At 46.1% G+C, this 16,950-nt stretch overlaps 1 protein-coding gene across 2 annotated transcripts in view; it reads right to left on the reverse strand.

Annotated features, from left to right (window-relative positions):
- HPF1 (histone PARylation factor 1) overlaps positions 1-9,591 on the reverse strand; it is a 44,010-nt gene extending 34,419 nt beyond the window's left edge. For both annotated transcript variants that reach the window (XR_012232549.1, XM_073577291.1), the window contains exons 1-2: positions 9,432-9,591; positions 8,689-8,854 (exon numbers count right to left, since the gene is read on the reverse strand). Coding sequence is in view for 1 of the 2 variants with exons in the window: in XM_073577291.1 (XP_073433392.1) it covers positions 8,689-8,854; positions 9,432-9,515 (250 nt within the window). In the remaining variant the exon portion in view is untranslated. The remainder of the gene's footprint in view (positions 1-8,688; positions 8,855-9,431) is intronic.
- Between the last annotated feature and the right edge of the window lie 7,359 nt (positions 9,592-16,950).

The raw sequence follows: 16,950 nt of genomic DNA on the forward strand, positions 1-16,950 counted from the left end.
TACCATATCAATTACATCAGTTTTTCGGGAAGCAATTCCCGACTGCTGCTGTATATACCAGGGCTGTGGAGTCGGTGCTCATTTTGGTGGAGCCGGAGTTGGAATAAAATGGACCGACTCCGACTCCTAAAATATATAATAAATTGGGTACAGTAGTTCAATGCAGAATGTGCTGAATATTTTTTCATAGGAATTTGGGAAAGTTATAAAATGTCCTATAAATGGCTGTTCTATTCCTGATCTAAGGCTACATTCACACACAGCGTATTTGCTGGATACATTTTTCAGCTGCAAAAGCAGATCAGCTTTTTAAAAAAACCGCATCACCTGAAAGGTTTTTGAGCTCATAGATGTTTTCAGTAGCAAAAGCAGATTAGAAAAACGCCGCACAAACTGACATGCTCATTCAGACCAAAAACGGATCCTCACAAAACAATGTGTGCGAATGTCATATCTTGAAACCCACTGACTTTGCTGGGATGCCCAGAGTCACTGCATTTTACTGCAAAAACGCTGTGTGTGAATCATGGCTGTAGCCAGTGAGGGGCAGGGGGGGCAGCTGTGCCCCCCAGAAGCAGGGGCACACACCTATCAAAACTCGTATGTTGCAGTGCTCCCGTCCTGCACCGGCTCCAGACTGCAGGAGGCAATATCCCCTCCTCTGTCCTGTCTTCTGCCGTCTTCACCAGAGAGAGGAGGGGAGGGGTGCCTGCCCTGCACAGGATCCGATTCCTGGGCCTCGAGCTGGAGAAAGTGAAAGTACTGCTGCTCATCTCTGTCACAGGAAGGTAACTGATGCTAATATTGTAGTTGATTATTATGTGCTCTCTGTAGAAGGAAGATCTTAAAAAGACTCTCAAAAGATGCTTCATGTTTCTTAAAATGGATGCCTGAACACGTCACAGAGTGAACTATTTTGCCATCAACGTTCGATACGTTTGTGACAACAATGAAATTGTTACCAAGACACTGGAAGTAAAAGATACTAAAGCTCATCACAGCAGCCAGTTTCTCCAGGCCTTAGTGGAAAAAGTTCTGCAAGATTACGAACTCAAAAAAGAACAGGTTCTTGCTATTGTAAGGGACAATGCTTCAAACATGATAAGTGCAATTACACTGATGAATGAGAGTAATGAAAAACAGCCAGAAGAAAATTTAGGATTCAGTATGTTTGAGATGGAAGGCCACAGTGCTGTTCATGTAAATGAGGAACAAACAGATATTACTACAGAAGAACAGCAAAATTATACTGTAGAAATTGATCTTGTTGAAGCTGCTTCAAAACACTTTGCTATTCATCACATGCGCTGTGTTGTGCACACGCTGCAGCTGGCAATAAGAGATAGTCTGTAAGAGGAACATGCTGGAAATCTGATTGGAAAAGTGAGGAAATTGGTTATTGCCGCCAGAACCCCTAAAATTGATTACATCATGAAGAGACATGCTGGGAAAGGATCAATTGTCAATCAAGCCACTCGGTGGGGCAGCACTTAATGATTGAGCGATTGCTTGAACTAAAACCGTTTCTTATAGATATGGCGAACCCTCAGGTAACCCTAAATGAAGGTCAATGGACACAGGTGGCTGAATTGAAGGAATTGCTTAATCACACATTTACCGTGACTAAAAAATTACAAGCTGAGGATTTAACTCCTGGCATTTTCATAAGGGAGTGGAAGAACTTGCTATTTTGTCTGTCACAAAGAGACGGTTTAATTGCAGATGGCATTTCTGCTTCAATGAAACGAAGAGAGACACAGCTATTGGAAAATAAAATTTTTCTGGCAGCTGTTTATGTGGACCCAAGTCATTGTATACTGCTTGATGATCAACAGCTTACTAAAGGGAAAAGAAGCTCTGACTGAGGTAGCTGTTAGGATGAGTGGCCTACAGGAGGACTGTCAGGCGCAAGAGGACTTGGGTCCTGACAGTGCTACTGCTGCCATATCCTCATCAGATGAGGAGTTGGACTTTGACAAGTATTTGGATGACATGGAGCAGGCAAAGCGTTGCCACAAGGAAAAAGATTTCACTCCGTCTTCTATAGCAAGCAGATTGACCATATTTCAGCAAAATGTTTCACTTGCTCTCAAAGAAATAGAAAAATTCAACCGTTCATCAAAACTGACTGTGCATGAGGCAATTCCTTTATACCCGGAAATTGTTAGAGATGTAGCCCATGTGGTTACGGCTTTGCCTCCAACCCAAGTTACTGTAGAAAGGTTGTTCTCTGGCCTTAAAATTAATAGGTCAGATTTGAGGTCATCTATGAAGGAGGATCTGATGGAGGCAATTCTATTTCTTAGAACAAATTCATAGACTGCACAAATGTTATTTAGTATGTTTTTGTTGAAAACTGTTTTTTGCCACTTACATAGTTTATTACAAAGTGATTATATATAAATAATCGATGTTACATAGTGTATTACATATTTACAATTTATTACAGTTTTTTGTGTTCTAAAGTTGTATTCCAATAAATATATATTATGTTCTATCTAAATATCTTGATTATTGTATCAATAATGATTAAATGTCTGATGTTCACATTGTACTACAATAAATTTTTCACTTAAATATAAGCAATATATGTGGGAGTCAGAGGCGGAGTCAATGTTGGAGTAAGGGAAATTGAGGAGTCAGAGCCGCAGGTTTGGCTTACCGACTCCACAGCCCTGGTATATACACGTCATGACGATCTCCCTCGCACAGGACGCTGTGCGCGGGCGATCGCAGCCAGGTGTCAGCCAATTCTGACAGCTGACACTCAGTGCCAGGAGAAGGGCCCACACCGCTCCCAATCGCAGCATTTAGCTCTGCCTTCCAATCGGCACCAGAGGAAGCCCAATCGTTGCCAAAGTGACATCCGGGTCACCAGAGCTAGCAAACTTACTACACTATGCTCAGATCATGATGCAGCAGGTTTCTCCATCAGTGCAGCGCTGATAGTTTGTAAAGCACAGCAAAGCTCCCCCATTGGTATGCTTTATAAGTGATCAGACTGCAAAAAAGTCCCATGGTGGGCCAAAAAAAATAAAATCATGAAATAAATATATATTTTTTTTTTATTTTCATAAAAATTTATTTTCGGGTACAACGTTTATTTTGCAATTTATTTTTTTCACATAAAAACGAGTACACATTTGTTATCGCCTCGTCCAGAAAGACTCAACCTATAAAACAATCCCACTAGTGATTCGCTTTAGTGAAATAAATATATATATATATATATATATATATATATATATATATATATATATATATATACACACACACACACATATACATATATACACACACACCGCCAAACAGTGGAATAAAACACAAGCAAAATGATGAATGGAAATAAATATGGCATCTCTGAAAACGTCGTCTTGTCCTGCAAAAAACAAACTGATCTAAAGGTGTCAGCGGAAGAAAAAAAAGAAAGTTATAGCTTTAAGAATAAAGCAATGCTATAAATGTGGCATCATTCGTACTGACCCAAGGAATAAAGCTGCCGTATCAATTTTACCATACGCAGAACGTAACAAAAAAAAAAAAATAAATATTCCCTAAAAATAAGAATTGAAAGTGATCAAAATGTTGTGGCTGAAAGTGGCGATGCAAAAACTGAAAAAACCTTAGTTTGACAGCAGCCACACATACAAATCCGATATAAATCTGGTATCGCATCGACCCGAAGAATAAAGTCGCCTCTAATCACTTGTACTGCATGAGGAACGGCATAAAAAATAAAACCGATTCTTCACCTGTTGATTTGTTCATTCTTCATCCTGCACTGAGCGCTTACACCAGGGTTTCCGTGTAAATCTCTGAAATACATGATTCAGACGGAACTGCCAGCGGAAGATTCCCTAATGAGGCAGGTGGAGGCACTGTGGACGCCGTCTGACTTGTGATCCAGCGTTGTCCGTCATTTTAGGTGTGTATGAAAGTGCTGTCAGCCAGAGTTTTGTGCACATCTTGGGGGAGGGAGAACACTGCTGAACAGAGGCCAGACGGAATCCAGAGTAAGACTTCTGCCTCAGTGAATTACATCACTCAGATTTAGATGGAAAACCCGATATAAGTGCTCAGCGTAGAGCGCCGGATAAATGTGACCCCAAACGTTATGTAAAATGTTCCCAATAAAAGCTCCAACTTAATCCACAAAAAAAAAAAAAAACACCACAAGTCCTTACTCAGGTCTGTTATCTATTAATGGAAATACTCACTATTGAGCTTGCTGCACAAATTCATCTCAGCTAAATGCAGAGATCCTTGGATCAGGAACAGAACAGACATTTATAGGACATTTCATAACTTTCCCAAATTATTAAGAAAACAGCTAGTGAAGAGCGAGTGTGCTCGTTACTTGAGATTTCCAAGCATGCTCAGGTGTTCTCCGAGTATCTTGGGCGTGCTCAGTAGATTATGTTGGTCTCCGCAGCTGCATTATTTGTGGTTGCTAGACAGGCTGAATACATGTGGGAATTCCCTAACAAACAGGCATTCCACACATGTATTCAAGCTGTCTAGCAGCCGCAAATCATGTAGCTGCGTTGACACAAACAATCTACTGAGCACGCCCAAGATACTTGGAGAACACCTGAGCATGCTTGGAAATCTCAAGTAACAAGCACACTCGCTCTTCACTAGCTGTTTTCTTAATAATTTGGGAAAGTTATGAAATGTCCTATAAATAATGTCTGTTCTGTTCCCGATCTAAGGAACCTCTGCATTTAGCTGAGATGTATCTGTCCCGCAAGCACATCCTGCACTGAACTACTTTACCCAATTATATATTGTTAGAGTTTGTCCATTTTATAGTGACTCTACCAAAATGGACACTTACTCCATAGCCCTGGTATTACATATTTATAAATATATATTTTTAACTCATCCTCTGGGCGTTGCTATTTTTATATGCCACTGTGTAAGCGTGAGAGCACAACACTAAGGGCTCATACTCACAAGCGAGAAACTCAAGACGAGTATCGCACGTCAATACCCGGCACTGCTGCTCGGCACTCAAATCGGAGCGTTTAGCTGTATGCATTTCTATGTAGCTGAACACTCCGATCCGAGTATTGACGTGCGAGACTCGTCTGAGTTTCTTGCATGCAAGTATGAGCCCTAACAAGGCAAATACCGTAGCCTCAGGCTATGGGAGACTGCGGACAGTATCTGACCCCCATCTCCAATGCCTGCACCTACCTCAGCAGTGAACTGGGCACACTGTCGGGATTCACAAGTCTGTAGTCACATACAGTGACTGCAGACTTGTATCCTAAGGCCGGACAACTAACCCCTTTCCAACATAGGGCATAAATTTACGCCGATGTCAGACTCTCTCCCTTTGATGTGGGCTCTGGTGATGAGACGACATCTTTCCCAGCACATGTAAACTGTTTTGACCAGCCGACATGTGCCCGGAACAGCCGCAGATGGAATCGCGATCCATCTGCGGCTATTAACCCATTAAATGCCATTGTCAGACTCTTGACAGCGGCTTTTAACACGCACTTCCGGCAAACGCGCTGGAAATCCACCTATCGGTGTCGCTGGTCAACAATGGGTTGGCATGACAACCAGAGGTCTCCTGCAGCCCTTTATGGTTGTCATAGCCAGACTGCTATGAGCACTACCCGGTGGTCAGCGCTCATAGCGAGTGAGCATTTCTGCTACATACAGGAGATCCGATCGGGTCATGGCAGCTTCTAGTCTCCCATGGCAACTAATGAAGTATGCAAAAAAAAGGATTAACCTGATCGCTAAACGACATACCGAGAAAAAGATTAAAAGTGCCAGAATTACATTTTTTGGTCACCACAACATTTCACTAAAATAACAGGCGATCAAAAGATCGTATCTGCACAAAAATGGGATCATTAAAAACCTCAGATTGGAGCAAAAAAAAAAAAAAACCTGATATCACGAAAAATGGAGATGCTACGGGTCTCTGAAAATGGTGCAATTTTATATTTTTAACAAACTTTGGAATTTTTTTTTTTCCACCACTTAAATAAAGAAGAATCTAGACATGTTTGATGTCTACAAACTCGTAATGACCTGGGGAATCATAATGGCAGGTGAGGTTTTGTATTTAGTGAACATGGTGACGAAAATCCCAAAAACCACCTGTGGGATTGTACTGTTTTTTGCAATTTCACCGCACTTGAAATTTGTTTCACGTTTTAGAGTACATGACATGATAAAACCAACGGTGTCGTTCACAAGTACAACTCGTCCTGCAAAAAACATGCCCTCACATGGCCATATTGATGGAAAAATAAAAAGTTATGGATCTGGGAAGGAGAGCAAAAAATGAAAATGCAAAATCAAAATACCTCTGGTCGTTAAGGGGTTAACCCTAGAACGCATACCTGGGGCCTCGCAGGCCCGCCCTGTTAATTGTTTTCTATTTTGTGCAAGATTACTTTAGTTAGAATTTTGAAACTCTAGGTATTCCTCAGGTATATAGTTGTTTGTCATTTCCAGTTGTTCATTTATTTTTATGTTACAGGCATTTCTGTATAACAACTCTTTTTTGTGAATACCCCATATTCACATACCTGGGGCCTTTTAGGCCCGTACTAGGTTTACATGTGATCCTAAGTTTTTTTGTCTTCACTGTTGCTGGGGAAGACATTGACTCAGTCTTTATGACTCTGCTGTTGCTATGAAGAGTGTGAATTCTGCCTGACTACATGGTCATGTGATCTTGGGAAGGAGGCTCCCTCACAACGTCATGCGTCTCTGACATAATCATAGGTTCTGAACACTGTTCATTGTGTGTTACTTGCTGAAGAGACTTTGGAGGAAGGAGTCAGCTTTCTTGTTTCTTGAACAAGAAACTTTCTGAGTTCCAAAAATCCAAAAGCTTCTACTGCACCTAAAAGAAAGTGGTGACCTGCAGAAGGTGAGAGGAGGGGTCTGCACTTTACCCTTAGCACACACACTAACAAAGAGGGTACAACCCTGATTGTAATCTTTTTTTTTTTTCTTCATTTTAGTTTACTGACTTCTAAGGTTACAATGGCACAGTCTACATCCAGGGGTTTGATTGACCAAGAAATCGAAGCAATCATTTTTGATAGTGATGAAGACAGTGAACTTTCTTTGTCTGATAAAGAGTACATGCCACCAGATAATGTCTCTACTTCATCGTCCAGTGATTCTTCAGATGATGAAGTAATGGATCCAGCAGAACGTACAAATAGAACATCCAAAACTAATGTTTTTTGGAACAGTACTGCCGAGGTTCTTGGACGAACCCCATCACATAATATTGTAAGAGTTGCTCAAGGAACTGTAGGAATTCCACAATTCTTGTCCAAAAGAGATGTTCTGTACATTTTTTTTCAGATGATATTGTAGATGAGGTAGTTTTGTGTACTAACTTAGAAGGAAACCGCATCGCTACAGGAAGAAAAAAAAAAAACATGGAAAAATAAAAGAGAAACTGTATGCTTATATTGGCCTTAAGCCCCCGTTACACACTGCGATATCGCTAGCAATATCGCTGTAAAGTCACCGATTTAGTGACGTTGCAGCGATATTGCTAGCGATATCGCTGCATGTGATACTTACCTCCGACCGGCTCCCCCCGCTGGTTATCGCTGATCGCGCAAGAAGCTCCTATATCATTCCTCGTCGGCCACTTCCTGCGGCGCTTCCTGCTGTGACGACGAGCGACGCGTGGAGCCGGGCAGGAGGACGCAGGATCGCCACGTCTGACAGGTAAGTAGCGATCCCCGTCCCCAGCGATGTCGCTGGTGAGATCTGCCTGTGTGGCAGCTCACTAGCGACCACCTAGCGATGCACCAGCGATCCTGACCGCGTCATATCGCTGGTCGAGATCGCTGGTGAGTTGCTAGGTGTAACGGTACCCTTACTCTCCTGGCAGGGAGTACAAAATCATACGATGTTCCTATCAGAGAACTCTTTATGAACCCTTTTTCAGATCCACATTACAAAGCTACAATGTCAGTCAATAGTTTTGAGGATATTCAGAGAAGCCTTCGTTTTGATGACAAGAGAACTCGTCCTGCCAGTTGTTGTGGTCATTAGTAAAGTAGAAAAGGAACCTTTGAAAAGAGATATTCCTGCAGCATGTTTACTGCAACTTTTATATAAAAAACTTTTAGACAAAAATTATTATAAAGAGTTATATCGAATGCGTATATTGGGCGTTGTAAGCCCGTTCAGTTACTCTTTTGGGTTTTTTTTGCACATAGTAATGTTTTGAATTATTCACATCTTAGGCTGTGTTCCCACTGGCGCTGGGGTCTGCCAGGAGGTGATCCGTAATGGTTCTGATCTCTTGGCAACTCCAGTTAAGGCTGCTGGAATGCCGGGATTCCGCCAGCCTTAGCTGGGGTCACCAGGTCAGATCCATTACAGATCTCCTCCTGGCAGACACCTGCGCTAGTGGGAATGCATCCTTACTTTGCAATTTTCAAATATACTTTGAAAATTATTTTTGTTTGAGTTATTCCATGTTATTTGCACATTGGCCTAAAAGGCCCCAGGTATGTGAAAGTGTAGATTTTTATGGTCATGCATTCTAGGGTTTAAAGCTTCAGAAGATTGAGAAGTAGGGTGGGAGAGGAGATACCAAAATAATTAGAACTCCTCCCACAGAAGAGATTGGTGAAACACTGAGCATTTAACAACACAATGGACATCTCCGTGGTGTCCTACCGCAGGGCTCATCTGGATGGATTCCAGCACAAAATGTCCAGAACTGATAGAAGTCATCCGGCATAGAGAGCTTATATAAGGTCTCCACCTCCTGCCGCAGGCCGAGCGGCACCTCCGACTGATCTGAGCGCCTTTTCTTAACATCTTCTGTTACTTTATCGCGAGTCTGCAGATAAAAGGGAAGACATTAGCTGGAAACCACGGCGGCCAGTGCTCAGTGTGTTATCAGGAGGAAGACAGGCTCTGAAACTAGATGGTAGCTGCCCAAGCCCTCTGCCTGGAGACAATTAGGTGCCCTATATTATGCTACTCAGGATAAATAGCAAAAAAAAGGCAGCGCACCCGTCCCGCCCACACGGGGGGCACGGCGCACCCATCCCGCCCACACGGGGGGCACGGCGCACCCATCCCGCCCACACGGGGGGCACGGCGCACCCATCCCGCCCACACGGGGGGCACGGCGCACCCATCCCGCCCACACGGGGGGCAAGGATCTATCAAACAAGATGCGGATGGAAGACACAGGAGCCAATCAGATCACTTGGCCCACTCCTTAAACCATCCTGGATATATAAAATCTGAGTTCTGATTGGCTGCTAGGAGTGCATACATAACTGAGGAATCCAGCAGGGACACTACACCAGGGCCACTGTACACACGTCCTCCCTGCCCAGGCGCTGGGGAACAACAAGTCTCAGCATAGCCCGCCCGTACCGCACAGTCGTACAGCGCATCCCCCTCACCTGTTGCTCGGCTTGCGGCGCTCTTTTCCCGCCTCCCGCCATGTCAGACTTTTCGCTTGGCGCGCCTGTTTCTCTTGACGTCATCACTGTCGTCCTCCGCGTGTTCCCGCCTCTATCCGGAGCGAGCACGCACTGCGTCCATGTATACACAGCCTGCTAGGACGGGAGACATATATTGGTTGGGGCAACAGGATATTATAATGAGGCGGAGGCCGATATGTGAACAACTGCTGCGGTGTACGGAGAGACCCTGACGCGTTATTACGGGACATGGAGCCCATGACTCCAAGTACTGCTGCCACTAGAGGGCGATAGAGTGACGTACTTGTTTCCATTGGCGCGCCACATAATGTATAGACGGTGACTATGGTGCAGAAGTGTGTACAGACACCTGTGCTGTGTATTGTCTGCATGGAGCTTCTGTGATTATTCTATACCAGCACACACGGGCACAGCCGACGGCACACACGGGCACGGCCGACGGCACACATGGACACAACCTCCAGCACACGCGGGCACAGCCGCCGGCACACACGGGCACAACCTCCAGCACACGCGGGCACAGCCGACGGCACACACGGGCACGGCCGCCGGCACACACGGGCACAACCTCCAGCACACACGGGCACAACCTCCAGCACACGCGGGCACAGCCGCCGGCACACACGGGCACAACCTCCAGCACACGCGGGCACAGCCGACGGCACACACGGGCACGGCCGCCGGCACACACGGGCACAACCTCCAGCACACACGGGCACAACCTCCAGCACACGCGGGCACAGCCGCCGGCACACACGGACACAGCCGACGGCACACATGGACACAACCTCCAGCACACGCGGGCACAGCTGCCGGCACACACGGACACAGCCTCTGGCACATGCTTGCACAGCCTCCAGCACACACGGGCACGGCCTCTGGCACACATGGACACAACCTCCAGCACACACGGGCACAGCCGCCGGCACACACGGGCACAGCCTCCAGCACACACAGACACAGCCTCCGGCACATGCTTGCACAACCTCCAGCACACACGGGCACAGCCGCCAGCACACACGGGCACAGCCGCCAGCACACACGGGCACGGCGTCCGGCACACACGGGCACAGCCTCCGGCACATGCTTGCACAGCCTCCAGCACACGCGGGCACAGCCGCCGGCACACACGGGCACAGCCTCCAGCACACACAGACACAGCCTCCGGCACATGCTTGCACAACCTCCAGCACACACGGGCACAGCCGCCAGCACACACGGGCACGGCGTCCGGCACACACGGGCACAGCCTCCGGCACATGCTTGCACAGCCTCCAGCACACGCGGGCACGGCCTCTGGCACACATGGACACAACCTCCAGCACACACGGGCACAGCCTCCAGCACACACAGACACAGCCTCCGGCACATGCTTGCACAACCTCCAGCACACACGGGCACAGCCGCCAGCACACACGGGCACAGCCGCCAGCACACGGGCACGGCGTCCGGCACACACGGGCACAGCCTCCGGCACATGCTTGCACAGCCTCCAGCACACGCGGGCACAGCCGCCGGCACACACGGGCACAGCCGACGGCACACGGGCACGGCCGACGGCACACACGGGCACAACCTCCAGCACACGCGGGCACAGCCGCCGGCACACAAGGGCACAACCTCCAGCACACGCGGGCACAGCCGCCGGCACACACGGGCACCGCCTCCGGCACACACGGACACAGCCGACGGCACACATGGACACAACCTCCAGCACACGCGGGCACAGCCGCCGGCACACACGGACACAGCCTCCGGCACATGCTTGCACAGCCTCCAGCACACACGGGCACGGCCTCTGGCACACATGGACACAACCTCCAGCACACACGGGCACAGCCTCCAGCACACACAGGCACAGCCTCCGGCACATGCTTGCACAACCTCCAGCACACACGGGCACAGCCGCCAGCACACACGGGCACGGCGTCCGGCACACACGGGCACAGCCTCCGGCACATGCTTGCACAGCCTCCAGCACACACAGGCACAGCCGCCGGCACACACGGGCACAGCCGCCAGCACACACGGGCACAGCTTCCGGGGCACAGCTGCCGGCACACACGGGCACAGCCGCCGGCACACATGGACACAATCTCCAGCACACGCGGGCACAGCCGCCGACAAATACGGGCACGGCCTCCGGCACACATGGGCACAGCCTCCGGCACACAAGGACACAACCTCCGGCACATGCTTGCACAGCCTCCAGCACACACGGGCACAGCCGCCAGCACACACGGACACAGCCGCCGGCACACACGGGCACAGCCTCTGGCACACATGGACACAACCTCCAGCACACACGGGCACGGCCTCCGGCACACACGGGCACAGCTTCCAGCTGGTTCTCGGTGTTTTGGTTGCAGCTGTGAGAGCCCCAATAGGAGAGCAGTGCAGGGAATCCCCTGGTGGGCCCCTGTGCAAATCTAGGCCCTCAACCCCATTGTTTGGGCTGTACTTGTCTTAATTCACTTGAATCTCTCTGTACAGAAAAAAGCAGCATCTCATTTATTAACCAAACTACCCATTTTATTATTATAAAGAGATATAGGTAAATTTGTGAACCAGGGTCATGTAATATTTGCAGGTGAAAAGTGGGCCCCAAAGTCAATGTTACTGGAGGGGCCTTGGCAACCCAGTCCAACACTGAGTGTATTTAACCACCCCCGGGTTAGCCCCCCCTTTGTGAGAATTTGGGTAAAAAATGACTACATTCGTTAGATCTTTGTTAGATCCGGTTTGATCAACCAAAACTAACGTTAGATCACCCCTACAAAATGAGATATTTACGATCTTTTCCAGGGGGGGCTAACCCGTAGCTAGCCCCCCCAACTATGAAATTTGCCGTTTTTTGGATGGATTCTGATAGATATTCATTAGATCCGGTTTGATCAGCAAAAATTAGCGTTAGATCTCCTTTCGTTTCCGAGATATTGGGGGTGTCAGGTGGGGGGTTAGCCCCCCCTAATTTGAAATTTGCCATTTTTTGGATGGATTCCGATAGATATTCGTTAGATCCGGTTTGATCAGCAAAAATTAACGTTAGATCTCCTTTCGTTCCCGAGATATTGGGGGTGTCAGGTGGGGGGTTAGGTACGGGTTAGCCCCCCCTAATTTGAAATTTGCCATTTTTTGGATGGATTCTGATAGATATTCGTTAGATCCGGTTTGATCAGCAAAAATTAACGTTAGATCTCCTTTCGTTCCCGAGATATTGGGGGTGTCAGGTGGGGGGTTAGGTACGGGTTAGCCCCCCCTAATTTGAAATTTGCCGTTGTTTGGATGGATTCTGATAGATATTCGTTAGATCCGGTTTGATCAGCAAAAATTAACGTTAGATCTCCTTTCGTTCCCGAAATATTGGGGGTGTCAGGTGGGGGGTTAGGTACGGGTTAGCCCCCCCTAATTTGAAATTTGCCGTTTTTTGGATGGATTCTGATAGATATTCGTTAGATCCGGTTTGATCAGCAAAAATTAACGTTAGATCTCCTTTCGTTCCCGAGATATTGGGGGTGTCAGGTGGGGGGTTAGGTACGGGTTAGCCCCCCTAATTTGAAATTTGTCGTTTTTTGGATGGATTCTGATAGATATTCGTTAGATCCGGTTTGATCAGCAAAAATTAACGTTAGATCTCCTTTCGTTCCCGAAATATTGGGGGTGTCAGGTGGGGGGTTAGGTACGGGTTAGCCCCCCTAATTTGAAATTTGCCGTTTTTTGGATGGATTCTGATAGATATTCGTTAGATCCGGTTTGATCAGCAAAAATTAACGCTAGATCTCCTTTCGTTCCTGAGATATTGGGGGTGTCAGGTGGGGGGTTAGGTACGGGTTAGCCCCCCCTAATTTGAAATTTGCCGTTTTTTGGATGGATTCTGATAGATATTCGTTAGATCCGGTTTGATCAGCAAAAATTAACGTTAGATCTCCTTTCGTTCCCGAGATATTGGGGGTGTCAGGTGGGGGGTTAGGTACGGGTTAGCCCCCCCTAATTTGAAATTTGCCGTTTTTTGGATGGATTCTGATAGATATTCATTAGATCCGGTTTGATCAGCAAAAATTAACGTTAGATCTCCTTTCGATCCCGAGATATTGGGGGTGTCAGGTGGGGGGTTAGGTACGGGTTAGCCCCCCCTAATTTGAAATTTGCCGTTTTTTGGATGGATTCTGATAGATATTCGTTAGATCCGGTTTGATCAGCAAAAATTAGCGTTAGATCTCCATTCGTTCCCGAGATATTGGGGGTGTCAGGTGGGGCGTTAGGTACGGGTTAGCCCCCCCTAATTTGAAATTTGCCGTTTTTTGGATGGATTCTGATAGATATTCGTTAGATCCGGTTTGATCAGCAAAAATTAACGTTAGATCTCCTTTCGTTCCCGAGATATTGGGGGTGTCAGGTGGGGGGTTAGGTACGGGTTAGCCCCCCCTAATTTGAAATTTGCCGTTTTTTGGATGGATTCTGATAGATATTCGTTAGATCCGGTTTGATCAGCAAAAATTAACGTTAGATCTTTCGTTCCCGAGATATTGGGGGTGTCAGGTGGGGGGTTAGGTACGGGTTAGCCCCCCTAATTTGAAATTTGCCGTTTTTTGGATGGATTCTGATAGATATTCGTTAGATCCGGTTTGATCAGCAAAAATTAACGTTAGATCTCCTTTCGTTCCCGAAATATTGGGGGTGTCAGGTGGGGGGTTAGGTACGGGTTAGCCCCCCCTAATTTGAAATTTGCCGTTTTTTGGATGGATTCTGATAGATATTCATTAGATCCGGTTTGATCAGCAAAACTTAACGTTAGATCTCCTTTCGTTCCCGAGATATTGGGGGTGTCAGGTGGGGGGTTAGGTACGGGTTAGCCCCCCCCTAATTTGAAATTTGCCGTTTTTTGGATGGATTCTGATAGATATTCGTTAGATCCGTTTTAGCAGCGGTCCAGAGGTGTAGATGGAGAAGAGGAGGGGTCCAATTGGGGGAGACCAACAGAGAGAGAGTGAAGTGAGGAGGTGGTGAGTGAGTGGGACAATCTGAAAGTTCGGTCAGCGAGTCAGTCATTCTCGTCCCCCATGATGCCTACAGGCTCGCCTCTTCGCAATCATCGCAGCACACTGTCCCCCTTCCTCGCCATGACACATCGCCAGTGAAGTCCTGAATATGCCCACAACTGGCCCCCGTCGAAGTCGCCGCTGCTCAAACGGATCTAACGAATATCTATCAGAATCCATTTAAAAATCGGCAAATTTCAAAGTACAGGTGGCTTGTTTTTTGCATAGCTAGCAAGTTGTATTTTTCCTTGGCACCACTTTGGAGTGCATATAATGTTTTGTATAACTTTTATTTATTTTTTAGGAGAGGCAAAATTTTAACAAAAATTAATTACGCTAATGTTTTTTGAGTTTTATTTTTAGTTAGTTTCCAGTGCGGTAAAAATAGCAGAATATCTTTAGTCTCCGTGTCAGGTCGGACACACCGAAACCAAATTTATGTAATTTTTTTTCTTTTTACTACTTTTAAAAAGTAATTTTTTTTTAAATAATTGGAGAGGATTTGGTCTCGCCGCATGCGCAGCCCCGTAGCGCTTTTATTTGTCTGACTACGGAGCTGTGGGATGCCTCATTTTTTGCGGGAAGAGTTGTAGTTCTTATTCGGACCATTTTGGAGTATATCCGATTTTTTAATCGCGTTTTATGCCTTTTTTTGTGACTCAAACAGTGAAAAAAATAGAAATTATGGCTTTTTTTTATTTTTTATGGTGTTTACCGTGTGGAATAAATATTAAAATATTTAATTTTTGGGGGTTGGGATCCCAGCTGACAGTAGGACAGCTGGGATCCCGCGATTGCCGATGGGGCTAGCTGGGGCTGCCATTCCCCGCCCGACGTGAAAACTCTATGGCGGATGAATAAGGCCCGGCTAGCCCCGTTGGCAAAAGTCAATGGGCGGTCATCAAGGGGTTAAAAAAGCCTGTACATAGACTAAACAAAAACTCCTCATGTGGTCTCATTTTTAATCAATTTAATTATCAAAAAAATAAATCTTATTAGTACAAAAACACAAGTAAAAGTAATACCTTACAGAAATAGATATTTAAACAGTGAAAACCTGAAAGTTTAGGACTGTAAATCCCTGTAATATAAATATAACATGTACATTTTAACATCTAGACGAAGCTCCTGAGTTATCGGTGTTTGAATTATACAAAAAACAAAGAAAATTACTAATGTGACTAGATATAATTTTATTCAAATGTTTAATCTCATAGAATACCAATAATAATTTACAATACATATTCACGAAAGATGTAGGCTGTATCTAAAGAAGAGAAGGACTGAAAATTCCCATGAGTGCAAAGTAACTCAAACAAAAGAAAGAACACTATCACCCCAACACCGGGGCGTTACTGTTCTTCTTCTTTCCTTTGTTTGAGTTATTTGGCACTCATGGGAATTTTCAGTCCTTCTATTCTTTAGATACAGCCTACATCTTTCGTGAATATGTATTGTAAATTATTATTGGTATTCTATGATTAAACATATTTGAATACATTTATCTCCATTTCCCTTATAGTTTTTCTCCACTCATACAAAAACCCTACTTAGGAATGGAGGAGCAGTCTTTGGATAGAAAGAAGTGCGTGGTGGTCAGAGCGCTCCTCCGAGGCCGGCTTAGCTCCTAGTAGAGGCTGTAGCTGTGCTCAGCCTGTGAGGAGCTTGGCAAGCGCTGCTGTGTGTCACTGCCTCCTAAGCGTCCGGACCCAGACTGCAGATGTCGGATCAGCTCAGACAGCAGCAGCCCTCCTGTAGGTGATGAGCTCCATGCAGCCACTCGCTCCTGCTGCCATGTAAGCCATATTGCTGTGCAGCAGGTGGTGAGGAGTGGGACTCAGGACACACAGGAGAGCACAACGAAGGCAACATTACTGACTTTGGGGGCATTATTGCTTAACATGGGGGTATGTGAGGGTTATTACTTGTATTACATATATTGTCTGTAGAAATCCATGCAAATTTACATTTTTTTTGTTTCTTCTTGGTTGGTACAGTGTGGCAGTGAAAGCCACTGAGATTTGCATACTAACCTGTACTGTATTTATATGCAGAGTCTAAAGACTCTTGTAAGTGCCTTCAAATTTCCCCTTACAATTTCCACAGCTGTCCACTAGATTTCCTTTTCTTCCATGATCTGCATGATATCACGGGCATGGCTAGCACTGTGGCCAAACTCCTGATTGGCTGGCTGCTAGCTCTAACAGCAACCAGCCAATTAGGACCACGGTCACATTGCTCTCCCCTTTTCTCCCTTTTGTCAGTCAGGCTGATTAAGCCAGTCGGCTGAAGAAATAAAAATCCGGAGGATGGTTGGCGGTGTAACTTGGGGGCACTTTCAGAATCTGTAGACCCTGCATCTATATAGAAGTAAATATATATGCCCCCTCCCTGCCCACTTATGAAATAGAAAAGTTTAGTTACTCTTTGAGAATTAA

Source organism: Dendrobates tinctorius, unplaced genomic scaffold (genome assembly GCF_039654945.1).
Source record: "Dendrobates tinctorius isolate UK_male_01 unplaced genomic scaffold, ASM3965494v1 ptg000008l, whole genome shotgun sequence".
NCBI lineage: Eukaryota > Metazoa > Chordata > Amphibia > Anura > Dendrobatidae > Dendrobates > Dendrobates tinctorius.